General features: G+C 38.4%; 1 protein-coding gene across 2 annotated transcripts in view; it reads left to right on the top strand.

The window, feature by feature from the left end:
• Nucleotides 1–8077: 8077 nt before the first annotated feature.
• Nucleotides 8078–22757, top strand: part of VPS45 (vacuolar protein sorting 45 homolog) — an 83539-nt gene continuing 68859 nt past the window's right edge. The window contains exons 1-7 of one of the 2 annotated variants that reach the window (XM_023213572.3): nucleotides 8078–9111; nucleotides 9798–9932; nucleotides 13314–13374; nucleotides 18799–18878; nucleotides 19483–19551; nucleotides 19661–19798; nucleotides 20235–20345. In XM_023213572.3, the coding sequence (XP_023069340.1) occupies nucleotides 9019–9111; nucleotides 9798–9932; nucleotides 13314–13374; nucleotides 18799–18878; nucleotides 19483–19551; nucleotides 19661–19798; nucleotides 20235–20345 (687 nt within the window). In that variant the 5' untranslated portion in view covers nucleotides 8078–9018. Of the gene's footprint in view, nucleotides 9112–9777; nucleotides 9933–13313; nucleotides 13375–18798; nucleotides 18879–19482; nucleotides 19552–19660; nucleotides 19799–20234; nucleotides 20346–22757 lie in introns of both variants that reach the window. The other variant, XM_023213573.2, reaches the window with a different exon arrangement.

The following is a 22757-nucleotide window of genomic DNA, read 5'->3' on the forward strand; positions in this document are numbered from 1 at the left end:
GAGGTTGCAGTAAGCTGAGTCATGATTGTGCCACTGCACTCCAGCCTGGGTGACAGGTTGTTTATTTTTTGAGACTGGGTGACCCTGTCTCGAAAAATAAAAATAAGTAAATAAATTAAATAAATAAAAATACATGATATAATAAGACCTCATCCCAGATCCATTGACTAAAAAATCTGCATTTTAGCAAGATCCACATGTGATGAATCCCCAGGAGATTTGTATATGCACATTAAAGTTTGATCAACATTTCCCGAACACGTTGAGTTTTAAGGAAATAAACAATAAGACATGTCATACCACATTAATCTCCAAATTGGTGGTTTAAGTAACTTGGTATTTCATTAGACAGCCTTTCAGTCTCACTTTAGAAGAGAAAAGCACAATAAAATATGCAGTATAAAAGGTATTTTAGGTATTCTTTATGTTTATCTGTTAGTGTTTAGTTAGGAAAAATATTTCTTTTGCAATAAATTTTCTTATTTTATAATTTTCTTACAAAATGTACCAAATCTGTTTTTTAAAGTAAATATGTATTAGACATTTTTAAAGAATACTGACAAATTAAGGTACTGAATGCAAATACATACTTTCTTCCTTTTTTTTTTTTTTGAGACAGAGTCTTACTCTGTTGCCCAGGCTGGAGTACAGTGGTGTGATGTCAGCTCACTGCAACCTCTGCCCCCCAGGTTCAAGCGATTCTCCTGCCTCAGCCTCCCGAGTAGCTGGGATTCCAGGCATGCGCCACCATACCCAGCTAATTTCGTATTTTTAGTAGAGATGGGGTTTTACCATGTTGGTCAGGCTGGGTCTTGAACTCCCGACCTCAGGTGACCCACCTGCCTCATCCTCCCAAAGTGATGGGATTACAGGCATGAGCCACCGTCATATTCTTTCTTTAATGCCCAGTCTAAGTAGGGAAGATAAACATTTACTAATATGTTCATTAAAATAAACATAAAACTCAGCTACTCTGGGCACAATGCCTATGGAGTAGCCTTGCTCTGCAAAGAGCGGGGGAAAAAAAGAAAAAATACTTAAAAATTTTTTAAAAACTTAAACATAAAACTTAATAACAATGTAAATACAAAATATTCAGCTAAAAGTTGGAAGGGTTCAGACCAATATGAATTACACGATCCATTACATCTGTTTGCCATTGCAAAACAAACAAAAAAAAACCAGCAGTCTTTTGATTTAGTATACTTTTAGTCATTTCAACCATTTCATGAAATAGAAGATAGTTTAAAAGAGAAAAAAAAAAATCAAGGATAGAAGTAGGGCCATATGTTCTTATTTAATATTAGGATATAAAAGAGAAAATACAAGTAACATCAGTGTGACTCCTTCAGTGAGATTTCAATGCCTCATCTCACATATTTTTAGGCTATTAGGTGACATCTAGGGCTGAAGGATTTATTCACCAATCAGTATCTGTTAGGTGATGAACTGTGTCCCCCCAAAATTCCTGTGTTGAAGTCCTGACCTTCAGTATCTCAGTATGGGACTGCATCTGGAGAAAGGGTCTTTAAAGAGGTAATTAAGGTTAAATGAGGTCATTAGGGTGGGCCCTACTCTAATATGATTGGTGTCCTTATAAGAAGAGATTAGGACACAGACACCACATAGAGACCATGTGAAGACACAGGAGAAGACAGCCATCTACGAGAGACCTCAGAAGAAACCAACCTTTGACACTTGACCTTAGACGTCTAGCCACCAGAACTATTGAAGAAATAGGTTTCTATTGTTTAAGCTACTGAGTCTGGGGGTACTTCATTATTGCAGCCCTATCAAACTAATATAGCATCTGACATAGAAGATGTGTAATAGGTATTTACTGAAGGAATGAAGGTTACAGTTTATCCAGCAATTAATTCTGCCCAAAGCTGAGGCTGAAGGTTGACTTTCCACCAGTAAAGTCAGATTAAATATTTATTATGCAGTAAGACAGGCAAAAAGCTACTATTAAATATGAGGAATGTCCACATACCCTCCACCCATCTTAAGAAATGAAGCGGCCGGGCGCGGGCTCACGCCTGTAATCCCAGCACTTTGGGAGGCTGAGGCCAGCAGATCACGAGGTCAGAAGATGGAGATCATCCTGGCAAACACTGTGAAACCCCGTCTCTACTGAAAAAAAAAAAAAAAAAAAAAAAAAAATTTTCGTAGAGATGGTGTCTCCCTGTGTTACCCTGGCAGGTCTCAAACTTCTGGACTCCAGCAATCCTCTCGCCTTGGCCTGCAAAGTGCTAGGATTACAGGCGTAAGCCACTGTGCCCAGTCACATGTAGCATTTCTTCATACACCTATCTATAGGTTTGTAGCCCTAAGCAATATAATATTATTTCTGCATGTTTTCAAATCTTATACAAATAATATCACACTCGACAAGGACTGTGTACGTTGTTTCTATACCCCTACCATCTTTTTGAGATTCAACCATATGGATGCCCTTAACTCTGGTTTATTCATCTTAACTGCTAAATATGAATACAGTATTTTGTTATAAAATCATACCATTATTTATTTATTTATTCTTCTGTTGATGATCTTTTAGGTTGTTTTCAACTTTTTTGTTATTATCAGCAATACTGTTAAGAACATTCTTATATGTGTCTCACATATATGTGAGAGTTCTCTGGGGCAACGATTTCCAATTCCTTTCATGACCGCACACAGGAAATTGTGGAAAAGCATATAGGTAAAAAAAAAAAGGGGGGGGGGCTGTTCATAGGCAGCAGTGACCTACCCAGGGCTCTGGCTGCCCCAAGACCTGCTTGGCTACTCCTAGCCTAATAACAAGTGTGGGGACAAGAGTGACTTTATTTTAAATGCTAATCTGCCATGTAACTTCTGACTAACCCTGAGTCTGGGAATGCTTCCAGAATGTCTAAATGATGTATTAGTCTTTATGCAAGAACCTCTATTCACTGTAAGTTTCCACCTAAACCACACTTGATGCTGTTGCAGAAATCATAGGCTGTGATGCCCATAGCCACCTACATACTCCTTCCAGAGCACATATACTTTCCCTAAGATATAAGCCCTGGGTCTGGGAGGTTTCGATGCAGAGATCTACCTGTCATGCAGCTGCCCAGGACCATATTTCTGTCTGTAAATTCGCCTAATAAATCACTCAAAGCTGACAAACTGGGTCTGTCTGCCTCCTTTGCCTTCTCAGCTCCTTCAGCATTTGGGGGCCACTTTGCACATATGGCCCATTCACAGATCAAAGAAAGGAAGCTTCTTTGGGAGTTTCCATGGAAGCAAGAGTGATATATACCAAGGGGAAGAATTTTTGAGCACAAGAGTATGTATAGTATATCTTTAGCTTTTTAATGTCCACATTGCTCTCCAAAATGTTATATCGATTTTTACACTTCTACTACCAACATATGAAGTGTTTTTCTACATTTTCACCAACACTTGGTATTAGCAGACATTTTAATTTTTGGATATGAAACGGTAATTCCATTGTGACTTTAATTTGCATTTTTTAGATTACCATTAAGTATCTCTTCGCATTTACTAATCATTTATTTCATTTTCAGCAAATTCCCTTTTCTAATCTTTTGCCCAAGAAGTTATGTCTTACTCTGAGCAAGTGTTCTTTTCTACCCGTGTTAGTTAGGAATCTCTCTTAAACAAAAGCACATTCTATTTTATATATCAGAGTAACTTACAAAACTACCATAGTGCACAGTCTACATTTTGTAAGCTGCTAATCTATACAATGGTCTAGAACTGATTAAAAAGTGGAGGGAGAAACCTGACATACATTTTGTTTCTTTTTTCTTTTCTTTTCTTTTTTTCTGAGACAGAGTTTCACTCCTGTTGCCCGGGCTGGACCGCAATGGCGCAATCTTGGCTCACTGCAATCTTCACCTCCTGGGTTCAAGCAACTGTCCTGCCTCAGCCTCCCAAGTAGCTGGGATTACAGGCGTGCACCACCACTCCCAGCTAATTGTGTATTTTTAGTAGAGATGGGGTTTTACCATGTTGATCAGGCTGGTCTCAAACTCCTGACCTCAAGTGATACACCCATCTCAGCCTCCCAAAGTGCTGGGCTTACAGGCGTGACTTATATTTATAACAAGCTCAAATCACCAAAAATTTCACTCAGACTAGATCATTTGATCGTTGGGAATGCAAAGATCTTATTTAACTAAATTTTCAGTTACTCAGATCTCTGAGAATATTACCTGTAGTTTCTGCAGATAGAAATGGTTCTAGGCCAGGCATGGTGGCTTATGCCTATAATCCCAGCACTTTGGGAGGCCAAGGCAAGCAGATCACTTGAGGCCAGGAGTTCAAGACCAGCCTGGCCAACATGGTGAAACGCTGTCTGTACTAAAAATACAAAAATTAGCCGGGTTTGGTGGCAGGCGCCTGTAGTGCCAGCTACTCAGGAGGCTGAGGCATGATAATCACTGGAACCGAGGCAGAGGTTGCAGTGAGCTGAGATGGCACCACTGCACTCCAGCCTGAGTGACAGAGCAAGACCCGGTCTCAAAGAAAAAAACAAGAAATGTTTCTTGCTGTGGAGTGGTTGCCATACAGAAATCTAGCTTCTTTGGTCATCTCAAAATGCTACAAATGGTGAACTTATTTGTAATCAAAAGTACGAATTCAGGATCGTTATTTTAAAGGAGTCTGCACAGGATTTGATAGCTGGTTGGTAGTCATGCTACAAGCCAACTCAGCTATAATATTCTCACTGTGGCTATTATCAATTTACCTACTCAGAAAGGTGGAATCACTGAAATTACTGAATGTGCAGGCAGAACTCTTCATGCAGCTAATTTTTACTTAATGATTTAAAGCTATTAAATGTTTTTGCTACCATAAAGCTCAGCACATCACAGTTAGTGAACTGTGATGAAAATTTAACAAATTCTGTTTGATTTGAGGCTGCATAGACACTAAGCCTCTGAAATCATTTGAAGCATATTTTTCTTAAGTTTTTTCTTCATAAAAATTGCATGTTTTACAAATTATGATGGAGTAGGTCAAATCTTCCCATTAGTATTTCTATTATTGTATAGTAATACAAGATCAAGTCTTAATGGAAATTATATTTAGAAACTATAGATTACATTTGCTGAAATTGATCTATGTTTACATTTTCTTGTCAATGGGAAATACATATAACCATAAGTGAAAAATAAACTAAAACATGTTTATCTTTTGATTTCTAATAATCAAAGCTGATATTTATTGAGCATTTACCATGCACCACGCACTGTGTAAAATACTTTTTTGCACATTATTTCATTTAATTGTCACAAATTCATGAGGTAGGTTATGTTATTACCATTTATCTGATGAGGAAATGGTTAGAGAGGTTAAGAACACTGCACAAATACTGGTTGTATGATACAAGCAATCCTTTCTTTCTTTCTTTTCTCTCTTTCTTTCTTCCTCTCTCTCTCTTTCTTTTTCTTTCAGGGTCCCACTCTGTTGCCCAGGCTGGAGTGCAGTGGCATGAACATGGCTCACTGCAGCCTCGACTTCCTGGGCTCAAGCAATCCTACTACCACGCATCTCAAGTAGCTGGGACCACAGATGCACCCACTATGCCTAGCTAATTTTTAAATTTTGTGTAGAGACAAGGTTTAGCTATGTTGCCCAGGTTGGTCTCGAACTCCTGGGCTCAAGCAATCCTCCTGCCTTAGTCTCCCAAAGTGCTAGGATTACAGGCATGAACCACTGTGGCTGGCCAATACTGCCATTCTTTATGCAAATATTTTTTTCAATTGTTATCAAGTGGGAAATCTAATTAACTTCAGTTTCATTGAATTTCATCTTTACTTCCTTCCTATCCATGGCTTATGAGAGAAGTGTTAACATGAAGCAACAAGGATTATGGTAAATAGAGAATTAATAATCTAAAATAACTAAGAGTTGGTCATGTTGTTATTATAATTATACTGAAGCTTATTTACATATTTTTTGTTTTGTGTTGAAGCCTTGAGTTCTGATGGGGGAAAATCATGATTTTGATTAAACACAAAATTGCTTCTCGCCTTTTGGCTATGATCAAGTGTAGATTAAACACAAAATGGGTAGTTAAACCTCTAAATAGTACACACTTTGGAGAAAGCTGAAGTACATTTAATTATTTAGATAATCATTCCTGATTATTTAACTTACATATTTACAAGCCTAAATAAAATGTGCAAATGTAAATAATGCTTTTTCTTTTGTTTTTTGGAGACAGGGTCTCACTCTGTCACCCAAGCTGCAGTGCAGTGGCACACTGTAACCTCAACCTCCTGGGTTCGGGTGATCCTCCCATCTCATCCTCCCAAGTAGCTGGGACTGCAGGCACTGGCCACCATGCCCAATTAATTTTTTGTATTTTTTTGTACAGACAGGGTTTCATCATATTGCCTAGGCTGGTCTTGAACTTCTGGACTCAAACGATTGGCCTCGCCTTGGCCTTCCAAAGTGCTGGGATCACAGGAGTGAGCCACCTGCCTGATCAATACTGCATTTTTTGACTTCCTGTTTTCTATCCTTAAAGCACTGATTTCTTGGACCCACTGAAAACAAATTTTTCAAGTTGAAGATTTTGAGTTAATGAAATCATTCATATTTGAAGGATGTCATGATTTATTTTTTAATGTCTTTACTATTGAAAATATTTCTTGTTACTATAGTTTATTTATATCCTAAATTAAAAATAAGTAGGCACTTCATATTCTGGATTTGCTGTCACTTGCCTACAACAAAACAAGTCACTCTGGGTTTATACTGGATGAGTTACAAAGCAAGAGTTTGGATTTTATCATTCGTTTCAGTCCTAATTTTAGAGGTGTGGGGATACAAAAGAAGTTCTTAATTTGGAGACATTAAAAATGGCTTGTGTGGTTTTCTTCAGAAAGGAAGCATGCTGTCTAACTTCAGGACCATCACAGCACCCTTTAAATATGTAATAATTATTTTGTTCAAAATGTTTATGTTCCATATCTTATCACTCAATGTTTAAAATATCACTGCCACTGACATCAATTACATTTTATGGAAAATGGAGTGAACTAGTAAGCTGTCAAGTAGGTATTTTCTTCCTCCCTCAAAAAGTTATATGTTCAAGTATAAATCATCAAAAGGATGCAGATTCTTTCCATATATTGCTTACAAATTGACTATTGTTTAAAAAGGCTCAAATTTCATAGACAAGTCTTTATCTCCTTCTTTCTCAAAAAAGCACAGAAAATGGGGGAAAAAGTTCTTCTATATTGCACTATAGAAGAACTTCTTCTATATTGCACTATAAATTATAGGTAGGAAAAATAAAAACCAAGTGACATGGGAGATTGGAGGTGAATTTTCAAATATCAGTAATTTACAGGATTTACAGGATTTTCATTAGCATTGTTTCCACGCTTTCTGTAAGATATGAACATTTAAATTGATAAGAATGGAATGTTCATATAACATTAGTTTTTCTTACTTGTATCCATTTAAAGATTCACATTTTCACTTTAATATATAACTTAAGACTTTTCTTTCAAAACACATCTAAAAATTAGTAAAATGCCTAAACGGAAGCTTTATTTACTTGGTAGAAAAGCTGAAAAAAATAAAAACATATTCTTCACAATTTCAGAGGTGACAAAAATCTCTTATATTTCAGTAGTTTCTGATCTCCCTTAAGGGATTTGAAAATTGTATATAATGTTGCATAATCTTAAGAAGATTAACGTTAAAGTGCTACTGGTCTATTTCAATTGTGTACTTCCTACAATATAATGAAAAAATTTATTTGGTAATCCTGAATCTATTGACCTCACACTCGCCATTATTTTGGTGGAAATATTCATAAGCATTTTCAGTTACTGATTTCTAACAGTTGTTTCTTATTATCTTCCTGATTTTACAATTCCCCAAAGTAAAGGTGCGAAAAACAAACATCTACCCTCCTTTTCGACAAATGCCATGATAGAGGGGAGACTTGTGTGGTGTAAACACAAATTTAGACATTTGGAAGTTGATGGTTTTAAGATTCAATAAAAACTTGAGAGTTTTGGCTTCAAATCCCCACGCTAGTTTGTTTTAGTTCTAACGAATACATGTCCCCTACCCATTTCAAAGGACCCAGTCAACTCCGCTCTCGCCTGCAGTTTCAGCGTCGCGGGTGGCCCGCGCCCCGCCGGAGTTGGAACTGGCAGAGTCCGATTGCTCAGAGCGCCGAGCCAGGGGCGGGGCAGGGGTACGCTTGCAGGTCCGGTGGTACCGCGGGCTGCGAGCCCCCACGGCCGACCCGCGCTGCAGACCCTCCTGGAGAACCTCAGGCCTCTCCCCAAAAACATCCCTAAAAGGCGTTCCCTTTGTTCATTCATTCATGTTCAATTTCATATGCCCCTCTGTCTTGGGAAAACCAATTTGGGCCTCTGCAGCCTCAACACACGGGCACTGTTCCCGCCTATTAATGACCCAGTGAAGCCGGGAAGACGAATCTCGACCACTGTTTCGCAAATACCGCGTGTGATTTATTAAATGCCGTCTCTCCGAGTCCCAAGTGGCCGGGAGCATTATGCCACCTCCCTTGCCCTCATCTCTCACTGCCATGCAAGAAAGCGTTAATGGCAAATAGGGACCAAGGTCACGCTCCGTCGTTCCTGCTTCCAAGCAAACCTTGTGCCAGGTTCCTCATTTCGCGAGGCTCCACTCTCTTGGGCTTCAGGCTACGGCTGGGCCTCCAGGACCAAAGGGCAGTAGGGGTCTGAGAGTCCGGGCCTCAGGCATCCGCAGGCCGCAGGTGGGTGGAGAATAGCGCCCGCGCGTGGCAACGGCCCAGGGCGTCTCAGCCGGATTTTTCCATCCCCGGGATAGGCTTCGTCCCCCGTACACTCCAGCGGAACTACAACTCCCAGCACCGTGGTTGCCCGGACTCCCGGAAGCCGAAGCCCGGCTGGGAGGAAGCAGCTGAGACCCCGCCAACAGACCTGGGGTTAATTTAGCCAGAAAAGGGGGCGGGAAGGGCTGTGGGATACTTGTCAATTCGCCGCCATGAACGTGGTTTTTGCTGTGAAGCAGTACATTTCCAAAATGATAGAGGACAGCGGGCCTGGTATGAAAGTACTTCTCATGGATAAAGAGACGGTGAGTTTGCTTTTGCTCAGCATTTGTGAAGGAACCCTCTCAACCTTACAATAGCTGGTCCCATTCCACAGTAGGATTTAGCATTTAATTAAAGATATGAAAATAAGGGTCAGTTTGTGTGGAATTGAAAAGTTGTGTAAAGCTTACCCAGTGGGTTTTCAGTCTAAATGGCTCCAGCCACTGCCCAGAGACGACTACTACCCGAAACAATTTATTGGAATCAGAAATCCTTTTCTAAATGTCTCTGCCAATAAATCATTAATATGTTAGAGCACTTGGAAGACTTTGGGATGGGTCTACTGTTTCCACTCAACATTGCGTTTTAAAAGTAAAGCTGTTGGAGCTCAAGCTGAACGACAGGTTATTTGTTGGCCACAGACCAGAAAACAAAATTCTTTAAGGTGATAGAAAAAAATATTTTTGGAAATTTATGGATTGTTCCAGTTCAAAGAGAGCATGTTTTTTGTTTGTTTTTTGTTTTTAACCTTGACGCTTCAGCTGAAAGGATAGAGCGTATTTTTCGTTCTTGTATGTTACCTACCTGTTTGGATGTTCAGTAAATGTTATTACGTATATTGCTATTTAAGTTATCCAGCTAAGTATTAATGAAAAAAGAGGCTTAGATATGCTACTTGTTTTTACTATTCTAGACTAGCATACTTTTAGTTAATCCTTTGTTTTTACAGACTGGCATAGTGAGTATGGTATACACACAATCGGAGATTCTACAGAAAGAAGTGTACCTCTTTGAACGCATTGATTCTCAAAATCGAGAGATCATGAAACATTTGAAGGCAATTTGTTTTCTTCGACCTACAAAGGTACTGCATAAACTGAATTTCCATCTGCCCGGGCAGATGCAGAACACTCTGATCTGAAAGCATTAAGAAGGCAAAATAAATTTGTATTATAATTTGTGGCATCATAATTATCCTGGTTCATCAGTATTATAACCTTCATTTTTCTTGTTTTGTTTCCTTATTTCAGTTGACCCATTACAGCCAATTCTTCCTTCAAGATGTCTTTTAGGTTCACAGCTATTCCCATTGCCACTAATGAACTACTCTTAACAGAGACCCACATTACTTTATTCCTGGATGAACCTCCGTATCTGTCTCATTGAACACCATCAACACTTAATTTCATATATAGCTATGAGTGTCTTGAATCTTTACCACTTTATTAACGTTTATGCTCAGAAACCTCTGGTAGCTGGATGTTATTTCCATGTTTAAATCTATATTTAGCCCAGCAGTTAAAGCCCTCCTTCGTTGGTTTGATCTGCCCATATATATCCAGCCTTCCTATGTCCTAGGTCTGCTCCTCCTCTGTAGCCAGCTGGGCTACTGTTGGAATGAACAATTTTACATGTTCATTCCTGTTCACTGTTTGTTTTTTTTTCTTCCACTAATTAAAAGTTATTTGGCCATTTGTCACTTTTTGTCCATCACCTTCTCAATCCAGCTTGAGGCTCTCCTTTAAAAATCCTTTCCTATTTTAATACCTTTTTTTTTTTTTTTGGAGTCTCCCTGTGTCGCCCAGGCTGGAGTTCAGTGGCGCAATCTCAGGCTCACTGTAAGCTCCACCTCCCGGGTTCACGCCATTCTTCTGCCTCAGCCTCCCGAGTTGCTGGGACTATGGGCGCCCGCCACCTCGCCCGGGTAATTTTTTTGTATTTTTAGTAGAGATGGAGTTTCACTGTGTTAGCCAGGATAGTCTCGATCTCGTGACTTCATGATCCGCCTGCCTCGGCCTCCCAAAGTGCTGGGATTACAGCCGTGAGCCACCACGCCTGGCTGTTATACTTTGTTGATTCATATTCATGTTCTTCAACTCTAATGCATTTTATCATGCTTGTACATATGTACTTTCCAAAATGCAAATTTGATCATGGCACTCCTGCTTGAAATCCTTATATGACTTCTCATTGCTTTTCTGATAAGGGCAAAACTCCTTAATTGTAGCCTTCAAGGTGCAGCATGGTCTGGTTTCTACCATTTCTCCAGCCTCATTTTGAACCATTCCCTTTTTGCACTCTGCACCTTAATCACCTTAATCTTTCAATCCACTATATTCCCCTTGTTCTGTCATGCCACAGGACCTTTGCATAGGCTTCTTCTGCCTGGAACTTCACTTCAAGTAACCCTTCCCTGGTTTTGCTGACCAGGTCAAACCTGCCCCTTGTGTGCATTTACAACACCATCTTTATCTCCCTATTGCGTGTCATGGTTTGAACTTTTATATGGTTTGGGTGATTACCAGCAGTAATCCATGAAAACAGATATGATATCTGTTTTTTCCTCACCCTATATTCCCAATGCCTGTCACACAGTGGACACTCAATAAATAGTTGCTGAATTAATGAACACATGCTGTGTTATAATAGTTTCCAATTGTTTCATATTTGTAGCTCTTAGTCATGATATTTTGGTTCAAGAGGTACCTTAGAGATCATCTAGTTCATTATTTCCTAATTTTTTTATTAGAGAAACTCTTTGACTGCTATGTACTGTCTCTCAAACTCTTTTAAGAATCTTTCCTTTTGACCGGGCATGGTGGCTCACACCTGTAATCCTAGCACTTTGGGAGGCTGAGGCAGGCAGATCACGCTGTCAGGAGATTGAGACCATCCTGGCCAACATGGTGAAACCCCATCTCTACTGAAAACACACACACACACACAAACAATTAGCCAGGTGTGGTGGCAGGCATCTGTAGTCCCAGCTACTAGGGAGGCTGAGGCAGGAGAATCGCTTGAACCAGGGAGTTGGAGGTTGCAGTGAGCTGAGATCACGCCACTGTAGTCCAGCCTGGCGACAGAGCAAGATTCCGTCTCAAAAAAAAAAATAATAATAATAATCTTTCCTTTTTCTTTTTATTATTTTATATATTCTCTTATTTTTGTCTTTTTCCACATTGTCTGAACTTTTAGGTATCTTTTAATTCACTTTGTTATTTTTGCCTAGCGTATTACGAGGAAGTAATTGAGGTTTAAAAGATTATTTAAATATTTTTCTTAAGATTATTTTATAAAGTTAATTTGAATGCATTTTTAAATCTAAATGACGATTTTTAAAACCTTTTCCCCATTAATAAGCAGTATACATTGCTTACATTTTTTTTTTAATTCTGTAAAGAAAGGTGATTTTTACAACGAATTACTAAATATGTTTAGGGAACAATTTATATTGAAATTTAACCAGGTATTATAGTATCAAAAATCAATAAAACCTGCATTGTAATCTTATGTAATCGGAATTCTTATATTTTGACCATATAAAAATCAACTTTTTTGTTTTAAACTTTTATACTTTATTTTAAATTAATGTAATTATAGAAAGATCTTAGCCTACTACTTGCAAATACTTCACAAACATTGTAGTTGTGCAGAGTCTTACATCCCAATAAATTAAAAGCCAAAGTGAATATAATTAACTATATTTTCTCTTGAATGTTAATTTTTAAAGGAATAGACACATTTGATGTTCTACGTAAGAATTTTGATCAGGCCAGGCGCAGTGGCTCACACCTGTAATCCTAGCACTTGGGAGGCCAAGCCGGTGGATCAGTTGAGGTCAGGAGTTCAAGACCAGCCTGGCCAACATGGTGAAACCCTGTGTCTACTAAAATTACAAAAAATTAGCTGGGTGTGGTGGCACAAACCTGTAATCCCAGCTACTTGGGAGGCTGAGACAGGAGAATTGCTTGAACCCGGGAGACGGAGGTTGCAGTGAGCCGAGATTGTGCCATTGCCCTCCAGCCTGGGCGACAGAGTGAGACCTCATCTCAAAAAAAAAAAAAAGAATTTTGAGCAAATGAATACAATTTATAGACAAACAGCTCGATGTGAGTTTGCAGAATTATAATCAATTTTATGTTGTATTTCAACATCTGTGTCCTTTATATTCTTCATCTTAATTTGAACAAAATGCAGTTGGTTAATATTTAATATTATACACATACTATTAAATAATACATGATTTCTGATCATTGTATTTATCTCTCTTGTCTCCAGCCCTTACCCACCAACATGTGCACAAAATTTATCTGTCTCCAGCCCTTATCTACCGACATATACACACTTAACCTAGACTTCAATATGCAGTAGATGCAGTAAATAAACAAATCAATGGGTAATGCTTATTACTTTTTTCCTTAAGCAACTCTCCTCATATTTTGTTAACTTGTTCTTCATTTTCTAGGAGAATGTGGATTATATGATTCAGGAGCTCCGAAGACCCAAATACACTATATATTTCATTTGTAAGTATGTTAGTTCACTTTTCCAAACTCGTAACAACATCCCAGTTAGTGTGTTTCATTGAGCCCTTTATGTCACCAATAAGTTCATTGAATCTGTCACTATGAAGGTCTCGTTTATTTAACGTCCTTTCAAAGTATTAAAAATCTTTTGACCTGCCGGGCGCGGTGGCTCAAGCCTGTAATCCCAGCACTTTGGGAGGCCAAGGTGGGCGGATCACTGAGATCAGGAGTTTGAGACCAGCCTGACCAACATGGTGAAACCCCATCTGTACTAAAAATACAAAATTAGCTGGGCATGGTGGTGCATGCCTATAATCCCAGCTATTTGGGAGGCTGAGGCAAGAGAATCGCTTGAACTGGAGAGGCAGAGATTGCAGTGAGCCGAGATCGTGCCATTGCACTCCAGCCTGGGCAACAAGAGCGAAACTCCATCTCAAAAAAAAAAAAAAAAAAATCTTTTGACCAATATTCTGTTTCAGAGGGCTAAATGTGATTTCCATTCATCTTTGATTGCTTAAATTAAAAATTTTACATTTTACTTTGCCTTTCAAGATGCTTTGTAAGTCAAAAGTTGTAAGTAGACAAATTTCACATCTCACCCCTGCCAAAAAAAAAAAAGTATATACTTATCCCTATTTTACACTTAGGAATTGAGGCATGGAAGCTGATTTATTTTTTGAAGTGGGAAGGTAATACTTGAGTTTGTTGGAAAAGCAGAGATTTACTTTACATACCAGATAAAAGCCTTTCACTTCTCTTTGTTACTATATGTAATGCATTGAAAGTATAAATCATCAGGTAGTGATCTCTTATGTGCACAACTTTCTTGGGGTGGGGGTTAGGTAGGGGAGGTCTGGAAATAAACTAGGTTTGTATTTACTATACAATTTACATGGATTTTTTTGATCCAATACATTTGGCTGTGGAAGTTACATCCATTCTCCTCTAGATGTCATTATTGATCTTTATGTTAATAGTATTAGTGTAGTCTGTTTGGTAACATTTCCAAAACCAAGGACTAGATTTAACAGTAAGTAGGGCATTTGAGAAGTTTTAAAGCTTACTTAAAGGTATTAGAGTTTTAGGGTTTAGACTACAGTCTAAGACATATGTACTTTCTTCAGTGTATACTACTTAAATGCAATAATGATAAAAAAATTAACATTTGTGAAAAGACTATATATAAGAGCTCTCTCATATTTTATTTCATTCAGTTCTGTGTAGAACTGAAATGTTATATAAAGCTTGTCCAGTGGGTTTTCAGTGCACAATGCCCCAAGAGGTAAAAATAGGCAATTTTATTAATCTGTGGCATCTTAATTTTTGTTGGTTTTTGTCTGTTTTTGGCTAATAGTCACAGGTTTTCTTTTTAAAATTAAACTTTCTATTTTGAAGTAATTGTAGATTTGTGTGCAGCTGTAAAAAAAAAAACAAAAAAACAAAACAAAACAAAAATGATCCTAGAGACCCTTTGCCCAGCTTCCCCCATGTGGTATCTTACATGACGATAGTACAATATCACAACCAAGATGTTAACACTGATACAGTCAGGATACAGAACATTTTCATCTCTATAAGGATCCCTTATATTGCCCTTTTGTTAGCTTATATGGACTTCTCTCCCACGCCAACCCCCTCATTAACCCTGGTAACCACTAATATTTTCTCCATTTTATTTTATTTTTATTTTTATTTATTTATTTATTTTTTTTTTTAATTTTTTGAGACGGAGTCTCGCTCTGTCACCCAGGGTGGAGTGCAGTGGCGCGATCTCGGCTCACTGTAAGCTCCGCCTCCCGGGTTCACGCCATTCTCCTGCCTCAGCCTCCCGAGTAGCTGGGACCACAGGCGCCCACCACCTCGCCCGGCTAGTTTTTTGTATTTTTAGTAGAGACGGGGTTTCACCGTGTTAGCCAAGATGGTCTTGATCTCCTGACCTCGTGATCCGCCTGCCTCAGCCTCCCAAAGTGCTGGGATTACAGGCGTGAGCCACCGCGCCCGGCCAATATTTTCTCCATTTTATATTTTGTCATTCGAAGAATGTTCTATAAATGAAATCATACAGTATAAAACCTTTTGGGAATGACTTTTTTTACTCAGCATAATTCTCTGGAGAGTCATCCAGGCTGGTATGTGTGTGTGTGTGTGTGTGTGTGTGTGTGCGCGCTTGTTTTTTTGTCTGAGAAGGAGTCTTGCTTTGTCACCCAGGCTGGAGTGCAGTGTCATCATCTCAACTCACTGCAACCTCCACCTCGCGGGTTCAAACGGTTCTCCCACCTCAGCCTCCTGAGTAGCTAGGATTACAGGTGCACACCACCACGCCCAGCTAATTTTTGTATTTTTTTTAGTAGAGACAGGGTTTCACCATGTTGGTTGGCCAGGCTGGTCTGAAACTCCTGACCTTGGGTGATCCACCTGCTTCAGCCTCCCAAAGTACTGGGATTATAGGCATGAGCCACCAGACCTCGCCTGTTGTGTGTATTAATAGTTCATTCCTCCTTTGAGCTGGAGTTGCAAAAAAAAAATTTTTTTTAATTTAAAAATAGTTCATTTCTTTTTATTGCTGAATAGTATTCCATGGTATAAATGTACCACCGTTTGTTTAACTATACACTATTGAAGGACATATGACTTGTTTCTACTTTTGACTATTACAAATAAAGCTGCTATAAATATCTGTGTACAGATTTTTATGTGAAAGTTAAGTCTTCATTCTCTGGGATAAATAACCCCCAGGAGTGCAATTGCTGAGTCATATGGTAATTGCATATTTTCTGTATTAAGAAACTGCCAAATGTTTTCCTTAGTGTCTATACCATATTACATTTTCACTAGCAATGCATGGGTGAGCCAGTTTCTTTGCATCCTTGGGAGCATTTGGTGTTGTCTCTATTTTGTATTTTAGCCATTTGCATAGGTGTGTGGTTATTCTGGTATTTTTAGTATGATCACAAGCTAGATCTCTGATATATTTGTGTATATATATACACATACACGTATACATATATAAATATATATAAATCACATATACATATATAGGTATATATGTACGTATATCCCCTGTGCTGCCAAGTTTAAGTAGACATATATAATAACAGAATTACTCTTTTGCTGAATCTCTTGGCTAAAAATTGAATTGGTCATGAGGTGAAAGACTCCTTTTTCCTCTAAACAGTTCTTTGTAGCAGTTGACATTAATAATGGTTAATCTAGTGTTTACTCTTCTGGTTCTAAAAATTGTTTGATTTGGACTGTAAATCTATGAAGCAGAAGAAAAAAATTATATTAGCACCACAGCCTATGAAAAGTAGACTTCAGGTTTCTTGGATGGCATAATCAATTTCAGAATTTTATTTAATTGACGTAAACTAAAATGAATTTGTATGTAGTGATTTTATTCATTACTAACTTGCAGCACAATTTATATCAGTACTAAGCTAGCTTGTTCATCTCTCTTTTATACTTTTTTTTTTTATATTTTTATGTTACTAAATCTCTTGTGTAATAGGCCCCTCTCTTTATTTAAAAAAACTTTTTGTTACGGAACATTCGTTCATTTATTCATTTATTTGAGGTGGAGTCTTGCTCTGTCGCCAGGCTGGAGTGCAGTGGCACAATCTCATCTCACTGCAACATCTACCTCCTGGGTTCAAGTGATCCTCCTGCCTTAGCCTCCCAAGTAGCTGGGATTACAGGCCCATGGCACTATGCCTTGCTAATTTTTATATTTTTAGGAGAGTCGCGATTTCACTGTGTTGGCTAAGCTGATCTCAAACTCCTGGCCTCAAGGGCGATCTGCCCACCGTTGCCTCCCAAAGTGATGGGATTACAGGTGTGAGCCACCGCACCCAACTTTTAAAGACATACAAAAGTAGAATACTATCATAAGTCCCAATGTACCTATCAGCTGGTTTCAACAGTTATTGAGCCTCACCCAATCTTGTTTTAGCTATACTGTCACCTACTCCCCCACCAATATTATTTTAAAGCAAATCTAAGACATTATATAATTTTATCCATAAGTGTTTCAGTATGCATCTCTAAAAGATAAGGACTCATTTTTTAAAAAACACATTTCCATTATTACATCTAGATTAAAAATGAAAAATAATTATTTTTTTCTTTTTTTTTTTTTTTGAGACAGTCTCCCTCTGTCACCCAGACAGAGTGTAGTGGCATGATCTCGGCTCACTGTAAACTCAACTTCCCAGGTTCAAGTGATGTTACCCAGGCTGGTCTTGAACTCTTAGTACTATTTTCAAATAACCATTCAGCGTTCAAATTTAAAATTGTCTCATTTTTTTTTTTTTTTTTTTTACAGTTTTTTAAAATCAGGATCAAAGTAAGGTTCACACATTGCTGTTGGTTGATATGTTAAGTTTCTTAATCTTCTGTATAGGTCTTCCCACCCTGTGCCTGCTGCCCCATGCAATTTATTTATTGAAGAAACTGTTAAGTTTTCCATAGTCTGGATCTTGCTGATTGCATCCCCATGGGGTAGTTTAACATGTTCCTTGAAGTTTAAAATACTCCTCTATCTTTGGTTCCTGTAAATTCATAGGTGAATACAGAACCTTAATTAGGTTAAGATTCGATTTCTTCTTGGCAAGAATACTTTATAGGTGGTATTGTGTACTTTCATTGGCTATTTATTCTTTTGATATTAGCAGCTGCTGATGCTCAATGCCTGGGTCCATTCAATTGATTCATTAGGGGTTAGAAAAAATGATGATATTCTAATTCTGTCATTAACATTCATTAGTTATTGTTGAGCCAGAATATTTTCACAAAGAAAAATTTTCCCTCATCTATTTGGTTACCTGGTAGTACAGTTTATATATAAAACACAGGATGAAAGTTTACTTCTTTCTCCTTATTCGCTATTTTCACTAAAATGACTTGGTTCCCTAGTATTCTCATTCTCCAATCCCTCCGATGGTGGTTCTTTTTTTTTTTTTGAGACAGAGTCTCGCTCTGTCGCCCAGGCTGGAGTGCAGTGGCCTGATCTGGGCTCACTGCAAGCTCCGCCTCCCGGGTTCACACCATTCTCCTGCCTCAGCCTCCTGAGTAGCTGGGGCTGCTACAGGTGCCCGCCACCACACCAGGCTAATTTTTTTTTTTTATTTTTAGTAGAGACGGGGTTTCACTGTGTTAGCCAGGATGGTCTCCATTTCCTGACCTCATGATCTGCCTGCCTCAGCCTCCAAAGTGCTGGGATTACAGGCGTGAGCCACTGCGCCCAGCCGGTGGTCCTTTTAATATATATATATATATAAAATTATGAATTTGTGGATTAAATGTATTTGTGCTACCCATTCCAGTTTGAAGGTCACTTATTCATTAGGCTTTAACTGTCAGGCCCTTTTACATATAGTTCCAGCAGAAATTATCTCCTTTGAGTCAACCCCAACTCGTATGTTTCAGATTTCAGTAATGTGATCAGCAAGAGTGACGTGAAGTCATTGGCTGAAGCTGATGAACAGGAAGTTGTGGCTGAGGTTCAGGTAAACATATTGGTCCTGTGACACATCTCGTATGTTGGCCCTTTTTAAATATTTGAGTCTAAAAATAAAAAGTAAGGAAAGGTCTGTCTCAAAAGAAGTTTTTTTATGAACACTTAAATATGTTTATCACATAAGTGAGGAATATTGTTTTCAGAGGCAGCAGATAAACTAGTTTTGAATTTTTCAGAAGGATGTGATAGGTGGTAAATGAATAAAAAGAATGACCTGTTTTAAATTATATTCTCTCTCATGACAACACATTGGACAGCAAAGTTCTTTTTTATCTGAGTAGAACATTGTATCTCCTATTAGCAGTATTTTATTTTTACTAATTTATAAGTATGCATAGAGGTCTCCAGAAATATAATATGTATACCTTTACAACTTTTATTTTTTAGATTTATTGTTATTGCTACTGTTTTGTAATTATTTTAATTCTCACACTTTGACTGTTGTTACTCAATTATTAATTGAACAATTTTGTGTCTCTTTACACCTGTATTTCACCAAGTTTGGTTATATCATATTATATCACATATGACAATATTACTGCTTGATACAATTGAAGTTTATGGAATAACTATTCTTGGTGCTTTATTTGCAGGAATTTTATGGTGATTACATTGCTGTGAACCCACATTTGTTTTCCCTCAATATTTTGGGTTGCTGTCAGGTATGGAAGGAAAGGTTTAATTTACCAGTCGAGAGTTAATTCAGCAAATAATTAGACTTCTAAGAGAAATTTCAAATATTTTTTCTGAATATATGTTTTTAACAAAAAGGGTCGAAATTGGGATCCAGCCCAGCTATCTAGAACAACTCAAGGGCTTACAGCTCTCCTTTTATCTCTGAAGAAGTGTCCCATGATTCGTTATCAGCTCTCATCAGAGGCAGCAAAGAGACTTGCAGAGTGCGTTAAGGTATGGTATTACCTATTCCTGGTTCCAAAACATAACGGCCATTCATTTCTCTATCATATTTCAAAACCTAAAGGAATATTTTATTTACAACCAAGGACATGATTGTATGTTAGGTTTCCAAGCAAAGAGGTAGGTATATGTAATTTAAAACAAAAAGCAACATTTAGAGCTAAGATTCTTAGGTTTAACCCAAGAAACATACACAAGCTGTTTAACTCTTTTTTGGTCCAGTTAAACCACTTATAAAATAGGGTTTCAAATCCTAATCTCTTAAATAGTATGCTACTCAACTTTGTGAGACTTTTGAATCCTTCATATGGAAGATCTATGCGGGTACAAAGAACTATTGTTAAATGTAGCGTTTATTAATTTCCTATTTATATCATCTCTGTGTATAACTAGTTGGTTGCACAAACCATCTTTCTTTCTCCCACAGCAAGTCATAACTAAAGAATATGAACTGTTTGAATTCCGTCGGACAGAGGTTCCTCCATTGCTCCTTATTTTAGATCGTTGTGATGATGCCATCACCCCATTGCTAAACCAGGTACAAAACCCTTTCTTGGCATAATAGGAGGATGATTTCAAGTGATTATTCATCAAAATACAGATATGGAAATAAAAGCATGGTCCACTTATTTCCCTCCTTATTTTTAGCTATTCTTGGTTTTGCTTTGTATTTCCCGGTGTTTTGGTATCGTGATCCTTCCATCCACTGTCATCATTAACTCTTCTGCCTCATCCCTCCTATACCTTTCTGTCAGTACCTCCATGCCTAATCAAGACAGCTTCTTAATTCTGTAGATTCTATTTTCCAGTGTTTCCTTCTGTCTCCTCATTTCCATTCTTACAGCCATTGCCTTGGTCTAGACCCTAATCTCTTGCAAGAATATTGAAATAGTCATCTACTTGATTCCCTACTTTTTATTTCTTCTCACTCTAAATGTTCCACAAATACAATGAATACTTTTCCTAAAGCACAGCTCTATCTTATTACTCTTGGCTTAAAAACCTTCATTGGTTCCCATTTGCCTACTAGGTTAAAAAACTCCTGAACTTGGCATCCAAGAGCCTTCACAATGTGGGCTAAACCTCTTATAAAACCTAGAGCTCACTACTTACGTAGATAATGCCACATGGTTTCCTGCCAGCATGCTTTTACTGTGACTGCTTTCTAAACTCTAGAATGTTTGGAGTACCTTCTCTTCCCATCTTCACCTATCAAAATACTGCTGTTAAAACCACTCAATCTGGCCAGGCATGGTGGATCATTCCTGTAATTCCAGCACTTTGGGAGGCTAAGGTGGCTGGATCACCTGAGGTCAAGAGTTCAAGACCAGCCTGGCCAACGTGGTGAAGCCCTGTCTCTACTAAAACTGCAAAAAAATTAGCTGGGTGTGGTTGCACACACCTGTAGTCCCAGCTACTTGGGAGGCTGAGGCAGGAGAATCGTTTGAACCCGGGAGGCGAAGGTTGCAGTAAGCTGAGATCATGCCACTGTACTCCAGCCTGGGCAACAGAGCAAGACTCCGTCTCCAAAAATAAATAAATAAATAAAATGATTTATATGAATAATAGCAAAGAATAAAAAAAAAAAGAACCGGGCACGGTGACTCACACCTGTAGTCCCGGCACTTTGGGAGGCCGAGGTGGGTAGATCATCTGAGGTCAGGAGTTCGAGACCAGCCTGTCCAACATGATGAAACCCTGTCTCTACTAAAAATAGAAAATAATTAGCCAGACATGGTAGCAGGCGCCTGTAATCCCAGCTACTCGGGATGCTGAAGCAGGATAATCACTTGAACCTGGGAGGCAGAGGTTGCAACGAGCCGAGATCACACCACTGTCCTCCAGCCTGGGCAACAAGAGCGAAACTCTTGTCTCAAAAAAAACACTCAAAAGCCATCTCCAACATCCAGCCATTCTTCAACATCTCCCTGAAGCCTGTATTCTTTCAGTCAGATATTGTTCTTACCTCCTGAAAATTCCTGTAGACCTGTAGACCTTTGTGTCTCTCTCATGTCTCATGCTGTATTTGCCATGTTGTAGCTTTGGTTGTTTACACCATCTCCTACGTTACATATTTCAAGGCAGACTGAGTCTCACCAGTGTTTTTTCTCCCGCAAGCATAAGAACAGTGCACATAGTAAGTGCTCTATCAATAGTGATTTTATATGTATGTATGTATGTATGTGTGTATTGAGACAGAGTCTCTCTTTGTCACCCAGGTTGGCGTGATCTCAACTCATTGCAACCTCCACTTCCCAGGTTCAAGCAATTCTCATGCCCCAGCCTCCTGAGTAGTTGGGATTACAGGCGTACACCACCATACCTGGCTAATTTTTGTATTAAATATTTTTAGTACAGACAGGGTTTCACCATATTGGCCAGGCTGGTCTCAAATTCCTGACTTCAAGTGATCTGCCCGACTCGGCCTCCCAAAGTGCCAAGATGACAGGCGTGAGCCACTGCGCCTGGCTGTGACTTTGTATTTATAGAGAAGGGCACAATCTATGTTTCAGTTTCTTCCCAGCTTATACTAATGTCAATGCTAAGGGAAATCTGTGGAGTGAAACTTCTCTGTAGTATAAAATAGCCTTATATTCCTAAATTCAGAGTAATGTATGTTTACCAAAGAAACTTTTGATAATATCAAAAACTGGAAAGAAAATTAATTGCTTATTATTCTGTCTTGCAAAGAAAAGCAACTATTTATCCCACAGATTTCACTGGGGACTTGTTTTGTGCCACGTACTAAACTAAGTACTAGAGATAAAAGGTTAAAAGTTATAATTTCTGCCCTCAAAGAGCCCATGGTCCAATGATGAGAGAAATAAACATAATTTTAATTATAGAGTAAGTGCTAGAAGCATGCACAAGAAGCTATCCATAAAAGCATAAAACATTTTGTTGTACTTTTTTTTTTTTTTTTTTTTTTTTGAGACAGAGTTTTGCTCTT

Source organism: Piliocolobus tephrosceles, chromosome 1 (assembly GCF_002776525.5).
Source record: "Piliocolobus tephrosceles isolate RC106 chromosome 1, ASM277652v3, whole genome shotgun sequence".
NCBI lineage: Eukaryota > Metazoa > Chordata > Mammalia > Primates > Cercopithecidae > Piliocolobus > Piliocolobus tephrosceles.